Genomic DNA, 22,427 nt, shown 5'->3' on the forward strand with positions numbered 1-22,427 from the left:
CATTTTTAATCACTTTTCTTGTAGTCAATCCATTTATGAGAACAATAGGTCAACAGTGGTAGAAATACTACTTTCAGTGTTCTGCAATATTACACTTACAGAATCAAAATTTTGTTCTCCAATTCAGAAATGCGAATACACAATTTTAAGTCCAAACTAAACCCATCGAATATACAAAATTGCATGTTGAGTTAGTAGTTAACACAAAAGCAATATCGAAAGTTCTAGGTGAGAGAATTTTTGTGTTGGATCAAAAGTTTTAACTACCAACACAGATGAACTTTCATGATAACACAGTGCTCCTTACAGGGTTGTATCTGCTGCCAGCTAGCAGGGACGGTGAAGCACCAGCCTGCACAGGGCTGCTCGCTACTGGACTCTTCACATAGCAGCGGGGATCCTTGGTCTCTCCTTCAGAAAGCTTATCTGGAGAAGGACGATAAAATCAAACTATAGTTATTGCAAATGTAGGGCAGGCATCAGATCAGCATAGACAAAAGATGTAAAATTTTGATATTGTGAAGAGTAAACTTTAGATCCTCACCGTGGTTGTATCTGGCGTCGGGGCCGTTTTTGGGAGGAGGGGGTGGGGGTGGCGTCCTGTGCTTGCTGTGAGGGGGAGGGGGTGTGCGCTTGCTGGGTGGTGGTGGAGGAGGGGCAGGGGAGTGGGACCGGGCAGGAGAGTGGTTACTGTCCACAGACACCGAGCGGCTGTATACGTGCCCTGTGGGGGAAAATTACAAACAAAACAATCAGTTACAAGATGTTTCTTGTTTTGTTGGCATCCACGCAAACACACATAGAACATGCCAAATCCTTGTAGACATATAAAATCAACACTTGAACAACTGCTACTTTGTACAAGCTATAGATCCAATGGTCATTAAGATACAAGAAGAAGAGCAATGGTCCCATGACAGTTCCTTGAGGGACCCCAGACAATAATCTAACTGGAGCTGACGCATTCTCCTGTACCATGGAGGATACATCACAATGTCTCATACATCAAAACTCAAATGCCAAGAACACACCATGAGAGGAGCTATGAAAATGTGCTGAGTGTCATGCGGTAACAGGGCTTTGACGTGAACAGGAGACACATCAATGATGGCAGTTATAAGGTGCTACATGGGGCTGTCTTTCTCCATCTCCATAGTGGGTTCATTCCGAAAATAGTTCTGCAGTCATAGTTTGCTATTGTTAAACGTTAACGACTGACAGCTTAATATGAAAACATTAAATTTGATGTGAGGACAGGGCTGGTGATAAGTTACCTGGCTCCTTCTCCTTCCTATCCTTGTCTTTCTTCTCCATGCCTCTCTCGGTGCTCTGCCTGAGTTCTCGTCTGAACCTCTGCAGGGGGTCCTCCTCACGTATCCTCTCCACAGAGGTGGGAGTACTCCTGTCACAGGGACAACATCACAGTCAACAGAGAACAAAAACTGTTTTATCAAGATCAAAATGTTCCCACATTTCCTGCACTACGTCTTGCATTTTCTTCACTTAAAATTACAAAATACAGAACAGACAACTTAGGAAAGTAATGGCTGCAGAAACAGCAATTTGAAATACTGTACAGAAGAAAAGTCTATTCAAGAGCAAGCTTGGTTACAAGTTAAATGCAGATGAAATTGTCATGTCTTTAAAAGCCATTTGCTGCACAGACAAGTCACAAAATTTGCCACAGATGCCACCAATGCCTTACCTTTGCAATCTCATGTAATGTACAGACCTAGCAGAGGCAAAGGAATGGAAGAGTGAAGGCCGATAAATCAATGGATTACAGGGAAAGGCAAAAGACTCAAAAGAGCAAAGGAAGAAGATATAGAACTGATCTGAGGGTAGAGAATGCTCATAATAGTATTCCTGTGGGCAAAATGGTGGGATTGAAGCACCAGAGCAGTGTTGGTAAAGAAAGCTTCAAATCTACAATGCATGTATCTATCTACTGTAAATCATGATTTTTTTCACAGTACTTTTATATTCGCAGTTTTCACGGTCACTTGTGCACCTCGAATTTATAATTTCCGTGACCAAATGATTTACTGACTTCCTTTTTTCTGCTGACACCGGGAACATATATTTCCGCCAACAAGACCATTTTTTCCAGACCGCAAACTTTTGCTACTGCGAACATTAAGTGATTTACAGTATCTTGTTTTTTTGTGTGTTGAAAATACAGAATACGTACCATCGTTTGTCCAGATCATCCACAACCTTCCGCTCTTTCTCCTTGTCCTTACACTCGGCCTCCACTGGGTGGTCATACGATGGCATGGTGGAGAGTGGGGACATCATGGGGCTCTTTATGGGGGTTGAGGGAGCACTGTCCGGGGCCAGTTTTGTGGGTGTAGAGGCGGCGCTACTATTGGCACTGGAGTTGCCATCTTTCTGTCCCTGCTGCTGCCTCTTGCGGTATTCCAATAACGACACCTGGAAAAGACACATGTCTCAAGTACAACTGCCAAAAGTAAAGCTTTACAGCTCAACAGCAAATTGCATTGCTGGAATAGCTACCTAGGAAAATGACCATGCATACAGTAAATTGCTGCAACAATGTATGACTCATTGATGTAATCTTTTTTAGCTACGTATTCCTAAAAATATATGATGCAAGTACATGTATTCTGCCTTTTTCGTACCTTTCTCTTTGCGATTGGTTTGGAGCCTCCGTCTTCGTGTGCAGCTACTGGCCCTGGCCCCAGACTTACTGGTGTGGACGGTGCCGATCCTATGGGTTCTTCACTTCTCGCCGAGTACAGACTGGGCAACGAGGAGCTCAGGGACACACTACTATCCTGTCTGAGAAAGTCCCCTCCACTTGGAATAGTTCTCTCCTCGCTTGAAACCACCTTGGGCTCACCGTAGCAGTTCAACGATCTCGTCGAGTCGAATTCGCTCGACCTCTGTCCCGGTCGGTTCTCGTATTCCATTTTCCGCTCGTCCTGGAGCAAGGTGCCGTCCGAGAGCGACCGATGGAACTCCGGCGACGCCATCTCCTTTTTGAAGGGAGAGGAATACCTGGGTCTCGGGTCTCCATCCCTCTGGGAGTCAGTCCTTGTATCAAGCCTCTCCGACAAGGTCCTCTGATACAGGCTGCCGCTCAAGCTCAGGCTCGAGGCGTGGGAATCGTTCAGAGACGAACACGAGTTCTGCAGAGTTTGCATGGAAACCTGTGACTCGGACAACGAGCTGGACAAGTCGGTCCTGTCCCTCCCTGAAGGGTCACATTCCATTGGAATGTTGGCTGGTTCAGAATAGTCCGTCGTAACCGCCGTGGAATTTTCCTCTCCTTCCTTCTTCTCCTCCTGTGGAACTAAGTCTCTGGAAGAAGAAGAGTCCCCGAGCACGCAGCTTTCTCTCCCCTCGTGCTTAAGGTCCAGGCTGGACATGCGGGCCCGCAGCAGGCTTGTCTCAGAACCTGACTTCTGTAAATGTCTTTCCAGGCCTGATGCCGACGTCACGCTGGATGCCAACGAAGACAAGCTGTCCACCGATGCCTGCTTAGAAAGTACCACCTGGCAGAGAGGTAGGAAACAACGTCAAGTTAACAACTCCAGACAGTACATGTTGCTTACAAGAGAATCCAATCACTGTTTTTTTAAATTGGTTACACTTGTCACTACACATAACAGTGTCATTTGTACAGTACATCTCAAACATTTGTAGACTAATGAATTAGAATTAGAGTTGCTGAATCACTGAGCAGCACATCACTGATCACATCACAGCAGCAGAACTGTCAGACCATCATCAACAACAGCCACTGACATTACTTCACATTCCACCATACAAGCCACAGTCTGTAGGATGAATACCAAAGTGAAGTTACATGTTAAAGGCACACAAAGCGATTTCAGGGCAGTAAAACTGGAGTTGCAAGGTCATTTTTCTGGTCACTTTTGAAAAGTTGAATAAACACTACACCGTAGCATCCTGATATCTGTGAAGCAAAAATGTAATGTCACTGACAGAAAACGGTTCCTTGTTTCATATTGTAATCTGCTTCTAGCTATTTCTATTGATGGTACCCTCACGTAGCTTATTCAAATGCCCAAGAAATAGCAGTTCAGTTCAGCCCAGTAAATGTCAATATTGGAGATTTCCTTATCCAGAATATATTTTTATGTTTTGCCGCCCTGAAATTGCATCGGATGACTTTGAAATTTTAACACAACCCAGCTAGGAGCTAGAGAATGTTGTTCGATAACTCAGGTCCTGTCCAGATACGAGCAAGGTTATTTTTACGTGTTGGAGGCTGCCAAGCTATTGGTTCATTGGTTTCTCTTACAACTGGTATACCATTTAGTAATTGCAATTCAAAATTTGAAATTTCAAAATTTGGGCAACCAAAACTACAAAGGTTTGAACTCCTTGCATTATCATAAGGTGAAAATGTTAAACTTGAGACAACTGTAAGTCTACTAATAATTGTGTTACAGTTTTTGCCATGGACATACTTATCATTTGCAGTATTCCGAGCACTATTCAATAATGTCCAATTTTTTTTTAGTTATTATAACCATTTTTTCAAACATTTTAGGTTTGCATCATGCTTTTGTCAGGGTCCCTGATTTTGTACTAGGGCGATGGATATCGTCTTCATTTCAATTGGTGTCAATTTGTATTGATCTTGTTGATTTGGGTTAGCTGGATCAGATGGATGCAACATATCAAAGCAAAGAAAAACAGCATCCGCCTTTGTGCAAAATCAACTGATTGGTGGTGAAAACGATTATGTTTCACAGCAAACCAAAACGAAACGAGAAACAAAAAAACGAACACATCTGTCAGACCATTTACCTGGAAGGCATAGTACTGAGGTGGGTTAGAGTCATTGTTTAAGTCATGGTCATGAGCAGGGGAGTTTTCAGGTGAGGAGATGTTCTGCAAGGGTATAAAAGAGAACGGAGGCATGTGGTCATGCATTACACAATACGTACATAAGACATGCTGCATTCTACTTAAAACATAGGCAGTCTGCATAGGCATCTACACTCTACATGCTGTGTACAGAGAAAAATAGAAGACTAAAAGATCAACTAAAAGTTAACCATCAGAAAGGAAGGCTGCAATCTACTACAAAAGGAGAGTTAATATTCTGGGCAGTTATGAGAAAGAAAAGTTTCCTGCTTTATGACTTGTTTTACATCAATGGAAGAGGATATCCTAATTTGAGTTGTCAGCTATCATTGCTGGTTCAGGGTTGGATCTTGAATTTGTCCTCAGCTTGGTAGGACTCTTTTTCTCATCATTCCAGCATTTGGAAGACTTTCTATACAGCTAGGCTATGTATCTTGAAAAGTTAGGTAGGTTAAGTCTGATGTATACCTCGAACTGTGGAGTGCCTGGTGTGACCGGGGTGACGGGCGAGTACAGGGGTTTGAAGCCGTTCCGCATGGCGTCGTTTATGACGATCTTTGGCCTGGGTCCCTGTTGTTTGGCGGTGGCACAGTCCGTCTCCCCTGACGACGGGGGCGGAGTCATGGGCATGGGAGACATGCTCCCCTCCCCGGAGATGGACACTCTCAGCCGTCTCTTCTTCAGTGGAGTCATCAGTTCTGACACAGAAACACAACAGGGTTAGATGTTACATATTTATCATTTGACTCTGTACACCTAGATTGTATTTTAGTTTTATTTTTGCTCAGTTTTGGTTGATCTTTGGTTAATCTGTAAATCTGATTTATGTACCATATATTTTGTATCTTCTTCACATTAAGACTATTTTTAGATTCATTCATTCATCTGTTTATTCATTCATTCATAAAGGGTTCTTAGCTACACAACTAATGTGATTTTATCTGTTGGGTAACCTTCGTTTGGGCTTCTAGTACTGCACTGTGACATAAAGCCGGTTATACCCGCTATACCGGTACAGAAAATGACAAGGATGCTGTCAGGGTTGGATCTTGAATTTGTCCTCAGATTGGTAGGACTCTTTTCCTCATCATTCCAGCATCTATTCAAGGAAGGGCGTATCAAAAATATCTGCCTAAACTCTTGATCTATTTGGACCAGGGCTCTAGCCAGCAACCGATTTTCCATCAATTGCAGGAATTTTGTGACCAGTGACAAAAAAAGTTTTAAACCAATCTGTCAACCTTGATGGACAAAAATCTTTGGTAAAGACATCTAATGGACCACCACCAACCACTCTCAACCATATGATTTGCCCCTTAAAATGTGGGACATTTATAAAGGCTTGAAAATCCAAATTAGTCCTCAGACCACCGTAGATTGTGAACACTCTCCCCCTAGGTCCAATCATGAACCTGGGCTGATGGAAACAATTTTGAGCTGGCTAGAGACCTGATATGTACTACTACGAATAATAAAGCAGTGTCTTACCTCCTCCTGTTTCCTTCCCTGATAGTGACGAGACGCTGCCCGTTGGTGAGACACACTGTGGACTGTCTGGCCCGTTCATGCCGGTCAGACCGGGGCTGAGGGAGCCGCCGCTGGGAGCCGGTGAGTTACAGCCGCTACTGGGGCCGTTACTGCCACCTTCACTCATCGCCTGCCGCAGCCAGCGCTGTGGAGAACAAACATGTCAGATTGTCTTTGTTTTGCAAACTGCATTTAGACATGACACACCAGTTTTGTACAGTGTGTACATGCTGCGTACGACCAGACTGTAAGGTATAAACCACTCAAACCAGGAAGGACCTCTGATCTTTTTGATGGTCTTTGAAATACTCTCCTCAAACACAGGACCTCTGGCTTTATGTCCCATCTGAGAGGATGTCCCTAACTGAAGCTAGGTACTCATTTTCACCTGTGCCTTTAGTCTAACATCACAACAGTGGGGCCTACCAGGGGTTCGAACCCAGGACCTTCAGATTTTGAGTCAACAACCCTAACCACAAGACTGCCTTGTCAACTTGTTATATGCAGATAGCTGGTACCTGGGGCATTAGCCCTCCTATTACTTCGTAGTAAAACTAAGATATGGTCATTCACTGACATCATCAGAGAGTTCAAATCAGATATACAGACACAAGATATACATACATTTGTACCTCTGGCTAATATTGCCTATGTATGAAGGTACACTGTAAGATCCATATAGAAAAGCATGACTTCTTTGCCTGAATTGCTAGGAACAAAACAGGGAGGCAATGCTGTTTTAATTGTATAGCTATTTTTGTATTTTGCTTGTATCTAACGGTTGTGTGTAATGTTTTGCAATGTGTGGAGCACAGCATAAGAAAGACAGAAATGGTGTGTACCTTTTTAGCTGAGCCGAAGCTTGAATCCAGGCTGGGTCTCTGCCTAGTCTTGGTGGCGCTGGCCGGCACGTTGTGTCCGGGTCGGAGCACGTACGCGGGGCCGGGGCTGCGCGCCGTCATGCTGGTGCTGCGGGAGTAGGTAGAGACGCCGGGACAGGTGGTGGTCCCCGTGCTGAAGTCAGACGGCTCCGTCTTGATCAGGAGCGGCTTGTGGGCAGACTGCTCGTTAGCCTTCTCATTCAGCCACTCATTCACAAAGAACTGTGGAGGCAAAAACTGTTGTCATTCTCAGATAAAGGTGATACGGACTTACAGGCTTTTAATAAAAAACTAACTGGTATCATCTTTTGGTCACTGTAAAATTCAAACAGTATAAGAACCAAATATTAAAGTTCCTTTATTCATAACCATTCGTTTGACAGGAGCCAACGCTTCAGTGACCATCTGTCACCTTCATTAGGGCTATAATAACTGGTTCACTGTGCACTGGAGTTATGTATTACATGGTTCACTGCACACTGAAGTTAGGTGTTAATGCAGGTCCAAGCGTAAAACAATAGTGACATACATGGGTATCGTTACACCGAAACGTTGGCTCATGTAAAATGTATGGTTGTGTGAATTAAAGAACTTTAATTTTCAATCATTTACCAACCTAATAAAATTATTTATGGAAGTATAATAACCTTTTACATGGCTTACAATACATGAGGTCTTTTGGAATAAATAACATCATAGAAATACATTTAACAGGTGGTGCAGTTCGTAAAGAACATGCTAGGAGGCATTCCACAACTGCACCAAAATTTGGCCACGGACTCGATCCTCTGTAGTGAGTCAAACCTACCTTTTTGGTTTTGGGGAACTTGAAGCCTTTGCCCAAGGCAGCTGGGGACGGCTGTGGGACCGCGGTAGAACTAGCGACAGTAGAGACGGTGAGTTCCTGGGCCAGTGACGGCGATGGAATGGATGGGGAGAGAGCGGACACCGGGGTGGTCGGCGCGCTCAGTTTCAGCTCCATCTCGGTGGTGACGACCTCCGTGTGCGCGGCCGTCTCCGTGATGGGCGACATGGGCATGTCCGAGCTGCAGGTGCTGTTGAGGCGCTGCCTCCCGCGGGCCGCGTGGTTCCGTCGGCTCTGACTACGACGTCTCCTGAGAGAAAGAAAACAACAATCGCATCTTAACAAACCAGCCTTCAGACAATTATAGTTCATCATGGACTGGATATAGTCCCACTACAGTACCATTTTTAGAATCACATAATTAGGGGTAGCTAACAGTTCAGCTGAACCAACTCCGACTCGGAATAACATCCAAGAATCAATTTAAAAAAAAAACCCTGAAAATTGTGAACAATTCTTTTTTTTTTTAGACTCGTAACATATATATTAGAGACATGTTTTATTGAGACTCCCTACCTGGCCTAAAAGGTAAAGAAAAAATAATCCAGAATGAAAGTAGATAAGACTAAATTCGTATGCTAGTGCATCGAATAACATCATTCCAGTATACAAGTTCAACATAATTTGACCTGTCTTGTCAGATTGAGGTTCAGGTCCAGACTAAACCAATAACAAAATCCAGACTGAACCGGTAAAAAAAATCCAGACTGAACTGGTACCCACCCCTACATATGATGCTTCTGTGGCAGGCAGGTAAACATGTAACAAACTATTAACTGTATACGCACTGCACCTTGGTGTTTAATCTTTTCTTTTTCTAACACATCTTCAACTTTCATAAGAAAAATGTTCAGCGTTCACGAAAGCGTGACAAATACATGCACGGCAAACCTAGGCAGGCAACCGAACTGATACAAGAAACGGCTTTTATACGTCATTCTGTTTTACTGTGGAATGCAATAACATACCTTCTAATCTGTCTGTGAGGCGTGGCAGTCTGTTGTTTGGGAATATCCTCCATGTCCTTGGGCTGAAATAACAAAAGGTCAATGTTTCTGTTGTGTTTTGTTTGAATAAAGTGCAACAATTTACTATGATTGTTGTGTTTTGTTGGAATAAAGTTCAACAATTTACTATGATTGTTGTGTTTTGTTTTAATAAAGTTCAACAATTCACTATGATTGTTGTGTTTTGTTTGAATAAAGTTCAACAATTTACTATGATTGTTATGTTTTGTTCAAACTACCAACACAGATGAACTTTCATGATAATTTGGTTAAAAACAATTTTGTTACCACAATGGACTAAAACATGTTCCCAAAATTTCTGACAAAACTGAATACTGTTAATAAACAAATGCCTGAGGAAAAAACAAACAAACAAACAAACAAACAAAATACTAGTATCATTGTTGGCTATTCATTTGCTAGATCAGGGTTGGATCTTGAATTGTCCTCAGTAGTATAGGACGAACGGAGTCATCATTCCAGCTTTAGACTTAACACAGCCAAAACAAATATATTATATATATAGTCTAATGTACGAGTTTGTCTGGTAAATACCATGGGTTCTTCCCCTTCCTTGTTCTCATTGGGAGTAGCCTTGGTCTGCTTCTGTTTCTCGATCCTGGCGTGCGCTGCCGCACTGCGGGCCGCTCGCTTCTCCATCTTCTCAAACGTCCGCATCACCATCTCCAACTTCCGCTCTTCTCGCGTCTGTAACAAACACAGACAACACGCGCTCAGGAAAAATTAAGAACCACACGCTAGTGGTGCGTACCGGTTCGATGGACCGGTTCCGGACCGAACCGAATGTTTCGGTTCAAGTCCAAAAAAACCGAAACATTGGGAACCGGTTTTGGACTTGGTTAAAAAAAAAACACTTACATACACAAATACTTACAAAAAAGTTTTGTTTTAAACTGTTTAAAACCTTTCATAAGTCGCGAAATTTGCGACGGAAGACGCCATTTGATTAGACAACTTTCAATTTCATGTTAACAACCCCGACTGACATCGTCAAAGCGCGCCGATAACAAAAAAAATCCCCGGCCGGCGGAAGCTTCGCTAGTAATCGGCAGCGCTACGGAAAAATTATTCATTCCCAGAAGAAAAGTCACGCATGAAAATAACAAATAAAATGTATTTCCCTCGTTGTATGAGTTTTGAGGCCGTAAAATGTTTAACACGGTTGAAATTTGTCCGTAAAAACAGCTCGAAATTCCAGCGGACCCACGGAACACTTTGAAAACAACATGGCCGACGCTGCTGGAAATAGGGGCTAAAGGTCATTCAAGGAAAGCATCCAAATGTACATGATATTACAACGCGCTAAAACGAGACTTTAAACGCACGAAAAATATTTATTTCGGCAACAACATATTTTTAAAAATCACTCATATTTTAGAAAAGTTAATATTCAAAAAGTACTGTCAAATCTTCCAAATTTATTGCTTTCTAGTGTCAAAATATAAAATTGGTTATTTCTTATAATGTGCGGTTGGATGCTATGATATACATTGGTCATTGGACATCTACAAGTATTAAAAGTTAGAGATGATGACCAACCCTAAGAGAGAGAGAGAGAATTCAAGTGGCTCTCAAAAATGTTTGAGGAGTTTATAGACACAATCACATTTCTATTAGTTCAACTGTGTTAATATGTGATTTTGTTTGGGAAATGGGTAAGGTTACTAAGGTACTAGCTTACATTGAATATTAATGTCAACAACACCTTTGGAATACTTGCTCCAAGTTCCAGGTAGAAAATGCAGGTACAGTTTGTATCATGTATTTTCACTTGTTGAACTTGTGGAAGCACCGTTGGCCCCCGGTTAGGGGTCATAGCGTGGAACCTATGCCCAATTTTTTCAAAATTTAAGCATGCAAATACTTTTTTTTTCAAACATGAGGAGGAATAGAATTACTTAAGATCAGCAACTTAATCCAAGGCTTTAGGTAGGCAAGTTGCCCTGCTTACATCATGCCATGGGTTTAGGTCCGGACTTAAGTCCGGACCTGAACCTAAACCTCTGGACTCGAGTCCGGACCTGAACCTGAAAATTGGTTTAGGTATGCACCACTACCACACGCTTAAAGCCCAGTTTGTGTGATTTTAGACAAACGCAAGGAAATCATCAGATTAGTCAACATAATGACTGAAAACATTTTAAAGCTCTGTTTGTATGATTTTAAACAAACGTAAGAAAATCATTGGATTAGTCAACATAGCAACTGAACACATTTTGCTCTTACTACAACACATGGCAAAGTCTAGTAGGTTGTAATAATACCAACAGAGGTTTTGTCAAAACATGTCACAAAATACCATACCTCCTCTCGCTACCATTTTATCACAACCAATCAAGTAAACGAGGGTTGACCGTTTTGCAGAGGTGAAATGAAATACAGCGCACAGATTTTCATATCTAGTTCAGCGATGACAACAAGTATAGGTCTAAAAGGGCATCCTCTCTATAAAACATGAGCTGATGTTCCCATGTTGCTGTCCCCACTACACTTGGCTAACTGCTAGCTATGTGTCCGACTTCTCTTAGACATAACCAAAGTGTCTGGACTATAAACACACCAGCCAGACGGACCTGTAGACAAAATTATGACTTTTCAAGGAGGGTTACTGTCTGCCTCTGCAGTCAATAAGTCCTATCCAATCTCTGGAGGCATGGCCACTGCACATCCACCACCTAACCCCTGGTAAACCTGGTCATCCCCAAATAAGGGCAGCCCAGATCTGAAGTGACCTAATTAGCCTGCCAGGACATAATAAGCCTTCTTGACCTTTCCCGTGTTTCCCATTCATGTCAACAGTGGGACTGTCCACTTGGAAATTTGCCACATTCAACACACATAAGCCAACAATTCTCAAACACATTCCTCTCCCGTTTGGAGATCATTCGGAATGATTATTTCGGAGGTTTCTCTGCTACACAACATGTGGAGCAAGTTTGTTTGCCATGTGTGTACGGGACACTGATTTCTACTTCACTTATCTGGTCTGTCTGTACAGATACGGGGCCAGCAGTTTTCAACCACCCAAAACAGCTTGCATACCACAATAGTCATATTAAGGGGCGACTTTAACTTTTATTTCACTTATATCAGCTCATAACTAGCCTTATTCATTGTTTTCTTTTTATTAATTTGAATGCTTAGCCTAGTTTGAGGTATGGTAGATGGTTATGAAGTCAGTTCTGGAAACAGCTAAAGGAATTTTCACCCAACAGATGAACAGCCTGAGGGGAGTTTTGTGTACGAAACAAAAAAAGGTTCTATTTTCGGTGCTGCCCAAGCCCCCGTCTGTTGGGAGAAGAGCTCACCATCTTTCTTCTTCTTTCCTCAGCGGCCTCCTCAGTTTCTACATCCACATCTTTGCTCTCATCCTCGCCATCCGAGGTCATGTGGTTCTATCAAAAATGACGAATGGTAAGGTTCAGACTCTAAACTGATGTAGTCAGTCCAAAAAGAGTGCAAGGAGAGGTGCGTGCCAAAGGTGCTTTAAGGGGCAACTAAATAAAAGAGGTTTGCACCGCTTACAATTATTGTGTCTGTAAGCTACCAAGCGCAGACTAGCAGACTTGACAACAGCCTTATCTAGCCCCCTTGCAACCAATTGGGAAAAGCACCAGATGTTGCTAGTAGCATTTTCCATGTCATGCTTTGTTGCAGCTATACTTTTATTTTGTTTCAGCAAAGTTCCAGTAAACTTGCTTGCAGACTGCAGCTATAGTATATGATGCTCATGACTGTATAAAGAAGAGCTATCTGTCTGTCTTGTAAACTGCAAGGCGTGCCGTTTCCATGCTATTGGTTTAACTTGTTGCGCTGGAACTTGCGCAGTTTAAAGATTCTTTTCCAAGGAAACTTAAAAAGCTAAGACTCTGAGGTTTATATTTCTAGTAGCCATGAGCAGAGTAGGAAAGTTGCTATCCAAGGTAAGAACACTGAGCAGTAGTGTGTACTCAGTATGCTCTAACACACACCAGCGTAGAGTAGTGATACAATAGCTTCTGCTCAGATGGAACCAAAAACCAGCGAGGTACATTCAGCGTAGCCGCGGATGCGACCTCGCGTGAACTCACCGTGGAGGCGTTGTGGTTGAGCGAGACGCGGAGTGGAGAGACCTTCCTCTGTCGCCCCGTACTGGACTCGCTGTCTCCGCCGGACTGCTGGCCAGATTTGTTCCTTTTCCTCTTTTGCCTAAACAAAGATTTTTATAGAGAGGTTAACACGAGTCTAGAGCACCTTCCTAATAGCATTATCATAGCCTGGTTCCCAGGCTGTTTCCAGGCCCAGTATACAGGCTACCTCCTCAACTCCAGGGCCAAGGAGACTAGGGGCTGGCCTGTGTATTGGCCCTGGGAACAGTCTGGCATCCAGGCTAGCTTTACCAATATCTGAAATTCCTTCTGAGAACAAAGAAATGAATTTTCTTCTAGACAAAGACTGCTTACTGGAAATAACAAGTATTGAAATTATTTCATACGCACACTGCGCTCCCATTCATTTACTATTGAGCAATGACATAAGATACAAGAAGAAAGAAGATACCTCAATAAAAAGTGGCCTGCGGGCCGATTTAAGGTTTTCATGAATAAAAACAAAAGTTCAAAGATGCAAAATGCTAGTCATCTTACAAAAAAACAAGTCACACCTATCTAGAAGAAGATGAAAGGCACATGCGCATCAATACATCAAACATATAGTCCCTAATCATGCCCTGAGGAAGTTAATATACTTACTTCAGTAGTTCTTGTTTCTTGGCATTACTTTTCGCCACAGGGCAGCTCTCCCTTTGGCAAGCACACTCCACTTCACAGGGGCTGGAACATCAAACAAAACCATTTCAAAAACCTCCTAATACAATATGATATTGCTTTATCCTGTTCCCTCTAGCTACAAACATATAGAGGTAACAAAGACAGAATCTTCATCCGAAAAAAGAGCTGTTATTCTGTTCATTGGATGTTCTTTTGGTAGGAAACTCCATGAAATGTTGATACATTTCTAAGGGAAGATACTGTGGGTTGCTGTAGATCCAACTCTCGCCCACACATACAACATTTGTTAATTGTGGTAAGCTGTGGAGGGATCACACCTTAAGTCTTTTGAATCCTGATAAATTTCCCCCGGGATGGCTCAGCTCTTATCACCATCCTGACACTACCTCCCATGCAACTCTAGGGACGCAATACCCCCTCTTACCTATGCTACCAGCCAAACCAAGAACCTTAAAATGCTGTCAAACTTGACAAAGCGGCCACCTCTATAAGCTGGCCATCTGGCTATAAAAATTGCCTTTTCTCAGACTTTAGGTCCATTACTCAGTCTATTGAAAAATATGTGGTAATTTTGCTGCGGTTTTCTTGTTCTCTGTCTTGTCGCCATGCTTTTTGTATAAGAAGGCCACTTGTCTAAGACCACTTTTCCTAGGTACTGAAAACCTTGACTGTACAACCTCTTGAATATATGCATTTTCTTTGAAGATGGGTGCAATAGACCATAAAAGAAGCACCGGTCTCACATGCAGTGATCTAATTTGATGAGCAGAGGATATGGAACAAGTGGTAATAAATTACATTACTAACACATGATGGAAAGGTGGCATCCGTGCATCACAACAACAGGAAACAAGCAATGGCGGCACAAACTAGCATGTCCAGATCACCAGATATCAAAACCTAAAGAACCTGCAGTACCACAACATGCTGCTAGGGAGCCTAAAGTCGAACCATTTCTAGATCTCATCAAAGATGTACCCACCTACCAAGTTTCACGACAATCCACCCATAGCTTCTCGTGTTATCATGCATAACGTACATTTTTGTTACATACATACATACACACAAATGCTACCAAACACATAACCTTCTGGCGGAGGTAATGACAGAAGGACTCACCAGGTGTCAAAGTCGTAGTCGAAGCCGATGGTGATTTCTGTGCCCTTCATGATCTCTTCTAGTGAGTACACACACAGGTGGATCATGCCTTCCAACAGCACATGGCGGACCTACCGACACAGAACAGTGCTCAATCAAAAAAAACTGTCCATGTCACGAAACAACATTGTTTCAGCATTAGATGTAATATCAAAAGAAAGTATACAAGGAGTCAATGCACACAGATGCACATAATCTCCAAAGTTTCTCTTTTCAGTAGAGGACATTTTGAAGCAAGTTTGCACTGTTATTTCCAACACAAAATATTGAATATATTTGTGACAAGAACTTTTTACCATGCAACTCCTGTCTTTATCAAGGAAAAACCCTGGAAAGACTATACTATACAGTTGACAATTTTTGTGTTAAAAATTCCAGATCAAACTTGCTTCATAAGATGCACAACACTGTCCACACAACCTTACATACTTCTCGACATACGCATCTTCAAGATGAACTCTTTTCTACCACTGCAAATTTTGTGAAACAACTGGCCTATGGCTATGATCACTTTAAGCCTGAGAGGCACGCAGAAGACAAGACGGAATGTATTTTTGGCAGACAATCGCCTTCACAGATGCTGTGGGCTGGGAGTTCAAGTGTCTTTTTAAGGGTGTGATTGTTAACTCTGGTATATTCATCCTTCACTCCAGGAGGCAATATGTGTAGGCTAATGAGAGCAAAAGACGCAAGTCTCTCTCTCAAGGGCCCGGAGAAGGTCTCCATTAGTGACGGCTGGCTGACATACAGCTTATCTGTGTAGGCTATATTAGCTGGTATGCTTCAGGGCTCGAAATACCACCTGTATATGCAGCTTGGTGCAGGTAAAATTGGAGCTGTGCATGCCTTTCGGATGTCTACCTGCACTGGTCAATGTACAAATTTATATACAAATGTCGGTGTATGCTAGCCTCCGTGGCAGGCTTACAGAACTGGGGGTTTGGTGGTCTTCGCTGTTTTCTGATCAGCCCAGTTCTAAAAAAAACGGGTAATTCAATCAGGCCGGCTATGTTGTCTATATGCAATCAGAAAATAGCACATAAAAGCTCCCAAAGACCCCCAAAACCCTCAGTTTTTGGCATGCTATGGAGGCTAGGTGTATGTAGATGTGTTGACTGTTACCACATATGACGTGTAAATGAAATAATGTGTTCTGAACAGTTTTTTTTTATAGTTTGATCCACAGTGGTACAGGTAAAAAAAACAGCATTTCGAACCTTCTGTACTACATCAGAGGCAGTGTGACTAGCTTGAGTATGGTATGACTAACAGCAAAGCACATCACACCCAGGTTTGAAACTGTCATATCTTTCCCCCAATTGCTTGCCAAGTTGAAAGCCTTATAGACATTTCGAATGCTCGCAAACAACTGCAGCGGCAATTAGATTGGGGCATTTGGAAGCACTCCAAAACTCTTGAGCAAACATGGAACAGCAAGGCCGCCACTCTTGAATTACAATTTCCAATCTAACAAGAGGAGTTTCAACAAGCACTGCTGAGAAACTGTGTGCTCGCTGCATCTTTCATGTTGGAACCTAAGAGTCTTGAACAAACTGTTACACGAAGCCGTCTTTATATCCTATTCTTTGAAGTAAAATATCATCAAAACGGGGTATGTGCTTCTCTCTAGCAGTTCATTTGTGGAACACATTAAATGGCAGAAACAAATGCAGTGGTAGAAATACTTTTTTTTCAGTGGTCTGCAATATTGCAGAATGTTAAAATTTTGTTCTGCAATTCAGAAGATTTAAACCGATGGCATATACAAAATTGCCTGTTGGCAAACATTTTACATGCAATTTGAAAAACAATAATAAATATAATAAAATAACAAGTAGGGCATAATAAGACATGAAACATCAGAATCGGTTGTTTTGTTACAGCAACTTTTTTTGGCTCACCTCTGCGTTTGGTGTACAGGACCGTCGGATGTACCTGGCAGCGTTGCCAAAGCTCCGGGCGTCCACGCAAATTTCCAAACCGTTTACTGGATAAAACAGCACATGGGGGTGTGGCCTAGAATACAAACAAACACAGCTCAAATGTTAGTATTCTTACACGTGTGTTTTATATTCATGCCTCAATATAAACTATACCTATAGTGAGACTAAAAAGACCTTATTGACAAACATCAATATTTCTGTTTTTCAAAAAAGCAATACAGACTAATATAACAAAAGTCTTAGATTGTACCATATTCAAAATTCATTAAACAATCAATCTCACATTACAGGTGTCACATACACGAAACTCTAAGAAAAAGCTTTACTAGTATACATACTTTGCTTCACAGCAATGAAGGTAGAAAGTAGAAAGCGTGGAAGTAAAATATGTTGTGACGCAATCTTACCTGGAACTGTCTGGAATTTCCACAGCAAATTTGTCCTTTTGTTATTCCGCAATTATTTGTCTCAGTGGAGATTCCAGTATTTTTCCAGCTTCCCTACTTTGATACTACAGACTTATGGCTGCCTAGTACCTAACTAATACCTAGTTACAGCTAACTAAGAAATCTTAAGAATCATGTACCTCTTGAAGAAAGGGTCTTGGAACTCCTGTCTGGTCATGACCTTCCCCCTGTATTCCAGGATGGGCTGGTTGTCATGGAGATCCCGCAGGGCCCTGACACACTGCAGACACAACATGTTGTCTTAGTCATGTTGGCTTTAGTTGTCTTAACCACAGGAAGTATCTGTTTCAGTTTCTACTACATTCCAGGATATTCTAGTAGACATTTTTCTGATACTCCTTTCTTTACATGTTTGACCTTTCAACATGCCATGTCAGGGCTCCAAATACTGCATATGTAAGTTAGTGCAGGTAAAATTGGAGCTATGCAGATATTTCTGATGTCTACCTGCACTGATCCATGAACTGGGTTTACATATACATGTAGGTGTATGTGGATTTTTCTTTTATTTTCTGCATTAAGTATTACCAAATATAAAAGAAATGATAGCAATGGTTTTCAGTTTTTAGTATGATCCATACTTTCTAAATTCAGTGTGAGTACAAAAAACTTGTGGTGCAGGTAAAACTTGTCTGGTGCAGGTAATTTTCAAATGTATGCAAAAAATGGATTTTGAGCCCTGCATGTGTGCATACATTAAAAAAACACATTACAAGGAAACATAATGGAGAAAATGTGTGCGGACTATGTTTGGACCAATTACAAGGACCAGGTAGACTGCAGGGAAATCTCTGCTCTGCTTATGCTTAGCCCTGAGCTCTGTGAGAATCAAGACAGTAAACCCTATACTTCCAAGAAATGGGTCTCTGTAACCTGTGCTGAAGATTTGTCCACTGTGCTTGTCAGACAATCTGTCGCTCTCTGTAGATTCTGGATATGTGAATCATTGCCGTTTAATCTCAGGAACGGATATCTTACAAAATCCCATCCTTACGTGTCTTCTGTGGGAAGGTACTGTTTTCGGTCGTGTTTTTTGTGTGTTTGCAGCTATAACTCTCAGTGGGTTGACAGATTTCTTTTTAATTTTCGGTATATGATTAGTTATTGGGGTGCAGGTGATGCAGTTTTTTTTTTGTTTCCTTCGTATCTGTATTTTCAGGTATTTAAGTAATTTTCCACCCCTGTGCTGTATGTGGGGTGGTATCACCTATCAACAGATTCTGTCCACCAGGCTATACCACAATACTTTTTGGAGGGGGGTATTATGTCTGTACTGAGTATTAAAATTGTGATGTCTGAAGCAGTTAGCAGTTGTTGTGAACATTATGTCTTACATACTTCCAGTTTGGAAACTCAGATTTCGCTTTTTATGGCTTCACCACTATTGAAGACATATTGTTTTTCCTCATGTTTCTTCTCCTCCTACTACCATTTCTTTAAATTGATTCAACTCCTTCATTTTTGGGCCAAATAACATGAAATTTGGCATGAAGGTACAGTGGGCAAATACCCCCAGTTTCTCCTTCTTTCCCTGCCATGTCGTAAAATGTGGTGAAGCCATCCGCTACATTTGCTCCAAAGCAAATGTCGGCCTTTCTAGTCTTGTATGGTCTTACCTTCATGGCACTGCCAATGCTGGCTATTTCCCCTGACTCCACCTGTAGCTGGTCTGATGAGGTGATACACACATCCTGTGGTGGACAACAACAACAGATTCCAACATTAGATGTAGCCTAGTTGGCAGGAACTACATACACAAACAGAAGAGCATCTCTGCATCTGTATCTGCATGGAGGCAGCTGGCTACATTACACTGATTTGATCTATTAGTACACCTAACCTTTGCAAATGTAACAATAAATGTTGTTCAAAGCTATCTAGTGATGATGTACTCTGGCTCAATGTACTGTTCAGAAATTGAATATGTCTCAGCCTACCTCCTCAGTATACTGTCTGGACTTCAGGAAAGAGGCCAGGTCTGGGGTGTACTGGTTGAAAATGGCCTCTTGGTAGACGTCACTGAAGAGAGAAAGAAAAGAAAAAAGGAGTTACTGTCAGTACTTTGGCGTAATTGCGGGCTGGGAGCTTGTTATCTAGCTTGGTGGCACTGTGTGCTATAATTGAACTGGGTAGGCAATTATACACCGTACTAGACAGGCAGTCCATCTCCAGTAAGCTGGAGAGAAATGGCCTCAATGTGACATGTCTCAACTCATTGATGGATTCTGCCGAGGGATGCACGGTGCCTGGGGGAACCAGGTAATTGCATGTGGGTGGTAGACCTTTCAAAGGCAGGAAGAAAAACATACAGGCACCACAACAAAAGCAAATGTATGGTACAACATTTTCTTTGTATCTTCCCTGCAAGAAATGTTAAAAGCACTTCCGCTTTAAAGTCACTGCTAACATATATGGAAAATATGACATAAACTTGCAAGACATGTCACAACACAAAGAGATAAAGCCACAACAAATAGTAAAAGGAAATGTATGGTACATTTTCTTTGTATTTTCCCTTTAAGAAATGTTAAATGCTACTTTGACAATGAAACACGATTAGCCAAAATTCATGTGCATGTGCAGTGAAAATTACTATCATTCCAGTACACTGTTAGTGTATTTCAACATAATTTGTAGCACACTCAGACCTGTGCTTGTGTCTTGCCCGCCAAAATATGATACACAGTGTAGCACTACCATATTCCTTTCTGTAATGCTAAAAATCAGGTTTTTAGGTCCAGACCTGTCCTCTTGACTTGGATCAGGACTTGGACTTGATCGAGCTGAACCCGTACCCACCCCTACTGTGGAGTTACTTCCAAGGAGTTTTTGCCTTCTTGCTTCTGCTCAGGCAATAATTCACATGCTTTGCCTCCCTCTGTCTCCCGTGCTAACTGTTCGGGTTTAAGTCCCATTAATATGGGATCCCATCTCGTGCCCGTGCATCTCCGAGTAGCTATTACGCCATGATTTGCAATTCTGCGTCGTTTGTTTGTCAGAACAAGTTTTAATGACGGTTTAGATGGAGGAGCTCACTCGGGAACAGGTGGGGCCGGCTGGAGAATTGGCAATTATGCCTAGATACCCACCTGCATGGTAATTACTGCAGGAAAAATCTCTGTACTACCGCTACATCTTAGCATGGGTGATGTGAATTTGTTCCCAATATTAGCACACCCTTCAACAAAACTGAATAATCTTTCTTTGTGTAGGGCCATTTCTTGCAAATTTATGTCATATTTTCCTTACGTGTTAGCAGTGACGTCAATTCTTGGTTATTAATTTTTTGTACATTTTATGACCAGGCTACATATAAAAAGATGTCTAAACAGAAATCTCCAGTAATATTTGTATGCCGTTATGAGTAAAAAAATTGGATCAGGGCTCGGTGCTTGGATGTTATCCCAAGTCGACCCAGGTTCAACCTAACCAGAACCCGCCCCTACTCCCCAACTTGTCGAAGTCTTGGCACACACACAATATATCCTGCACCGAAATAAACATAACAATGTTAAGGCAACCATGCAGCCTCCCTTCCCCTTTATTGCTTGTGGAGAAAGAGAATCAATCCGTAACAGCCAATAATAGCCTGCTACCTACCGATCACAGCAACTCCGCGCGTTACGCTTCAGCGGTTTTTTTTACCTGTCACCAAATTTGTTTGGAGTGGGGCACATAAAGGATCCCTACATGCCATCAAAAGCAGAACTAACCAGGGAGAACCTAATTTTATTACACGGGCTCACTTCATTTTCTGAATTACGCACACTCGAATAATATACCGTTGCTCATCAACTCAGTTCCCTACTGTTATATGGAAAGCTTTTTTTACGAACTTGAATACCCTTGGAAAACTACATGCCCCCGTTCTATCTCATTTCAAAATCAGCGGGAATGGCTTAGCGGCATTTTGGCAGTTGCTGAAGAGCTGTTAAGAATTTGAAATGCTAAATAAAGCCAAGGGCAGCGCGTCCCAAGTGGATAGAGCATGCCATCCGATGCTTTTATTGTTCTTGTGTGTGTGGATATTGACTTTTCAAGGTCAGTGGACAGAGGGTCACAAATTTGTCCTTCCAAGTGGGTGCGAAATATTACTTCTCACACCTGGGAGAACTGTAAAGCCATAAAGGTGAGCTGGGAAAAGAAGAGAATTGCACAGGGACGTGACTACTTACTCGTGGGTGTAGTCCCAGGGTTCGTTGGCATCTTCGTTATTCAAAGAGTTGAATCCATTGGGCGTGCGGTGTACCTGTCAAAAACACACCAACCAATGAGAAACTGCGTTAGAAACAATGTTGGCATTCAAGAAAATGCGTGACATTGTCACATAGCAGAAAGCTTTTACCAAGATGAAACCAAATTCTGCTGAAAGAGAAATGCGTTACCCTTCCCCAAATTATCTTTGCCTGCCACATTCAATCACGGTTTACTGGGTTATGGTCCGACATGCATGCAAATTCCACCGTATTATCTGTCCAGCAGATAGAGGGTATTATTCCCACAGTGCAACAACAGCCAAAGTCACCTTGTGCGAGGGATACACGCCTCATCGCCAATTCAAAAATCAGCGTTTCTTTTCTTTCTTGAGCTTTCCTAGGGGGTTATCCAGTCTCCTAAGATTCTAATGATACACCGTTGATAGATCGTTCCTGCTAGAAAGGCTTTCAGGTGAACTGCTTATTACAAACAGTGTCATTTTTCATCAGGCATCCAAGGGATCTACTTTTCCCCGTACAGACAGCTCCGACACACCTGCCTTACATGTGCAAATATTGCACAGACTTTTTCTCAGCTTAAACTATGCACCAACTTGTCAGGGTCCAACCATTTCTCATGTGTAATATCTACTTGAAGGGAAGCTCAATACATAATTTGGACAGTCCTCTAAGTAAACTACAATATTGATTTCATGGAAAACACCATTAG

General features: G+C 42.1%; 1 protein-coding gene across 8 annotated transcripts in view; it reads right to left on the reverse strand.

Annotated features, from left to right (window-relative positions):
- LOC109477326 (histone-lysine N-methyltransferase 2E-like) overlaps positions 1-22,427 on the reverse strand; it is a 55,536-nt gene that overhangs the window by 2,081 nt on the left and 31,028 nt on the right. For 5 of the 8 annotated variants that reach the window (XM_019778509.1, XM_019778508.1, XM_019778511.1 and 2 more), the window contains 22 exons: positions 21,677-21,750; positions 19,439-19,520; positions 19,118-19,192; positions 17,621-17,721; positions 16,993-17,107; positions 15,053-15,162; positions 13,895-13,975; positions 13,235-13,352; positions 12,473-12,559; positions 9,699-9,851; positions 9,105-9,166; positions 8,080-8,386; positions 7,233-7,493; positions 6,352-6,535; positions 5,332-5,561; positions 4,804-4,887; positions 2,643-3,518; positions 2,192-2,433; positions 1,706-1,732; positions 1,275-1,402; positions 545-724; positions 308-426 (listed from right to left, as the gene is read on the reverse strand). In XM_019778509.1, coding sequence (XP_019634068.1) covers positions 308-426; positions 545-724; positions 1,275-1,402; positions 1,706-1,732; positions 2,192-2,433; positions 2,643-3,518; positions 4,804-4,887; positions 5,332-5,561; positions 6,352-6,535; positions 7,233-7,493; positions 8,080-8,386; positions 9,105-9,166; positions 9,699-9,851; positions 12,473-12,559; positions 13,235-13,352; positions 13,895-13,975; positions 15,053-15,162; positions 16,993-17,107; positions 17,621-17,721; positions 19,118-19,192; positions 19,439-19,520; positions 21,677-21,750 — 3,696 coding nt within the window. The remainder of the gene's footprint in view (positions 1-307; positions 427-544; positions 725-1,274; positions 1,403-1,705; positions 1,733-2,191; positions 2,434-2,642; positions 3,519-4,803; positions 4,888-5,331; positions 5,562-6,351; positions 6,536-7,232; positions 7,494-8,079; positions 8,387-9,104; positions 9,167-9,698; positions 9,852-12,472; positions 12,560-13,234; positions 13,353-13,894; positions 13,976-15,052; positions 15,163-16,992; positions 17,108-17,620; positions 17,722-19,117; positions 19,193-19,438; positions 19,521-21,676; positions 21,751-22,427) is intronic. The other 3 variants (XM_019778513.1, XM_019778512.1, XM_019778510.1) reach the window with 3 other exon arrangements.

This window comes from Branchiostoma belcheri, unplaced genomic scaffold (genome assembly GCF_001625305.1).
Source record: "Branchiostoma belcheri isolate BF01 breed outbred unplaced genomic scaffold, Haploidv18h27 scaffold4, whole genome shotgun sequence".
Classification (NCBI taxonomy): domain Eukaryota; kingdom Metazoa; phylum Chordata; class Leptocardii; order Amphioxiformes; family Branchiostomatidae; genus Branchiostoma; species Branchiostoma belcheri.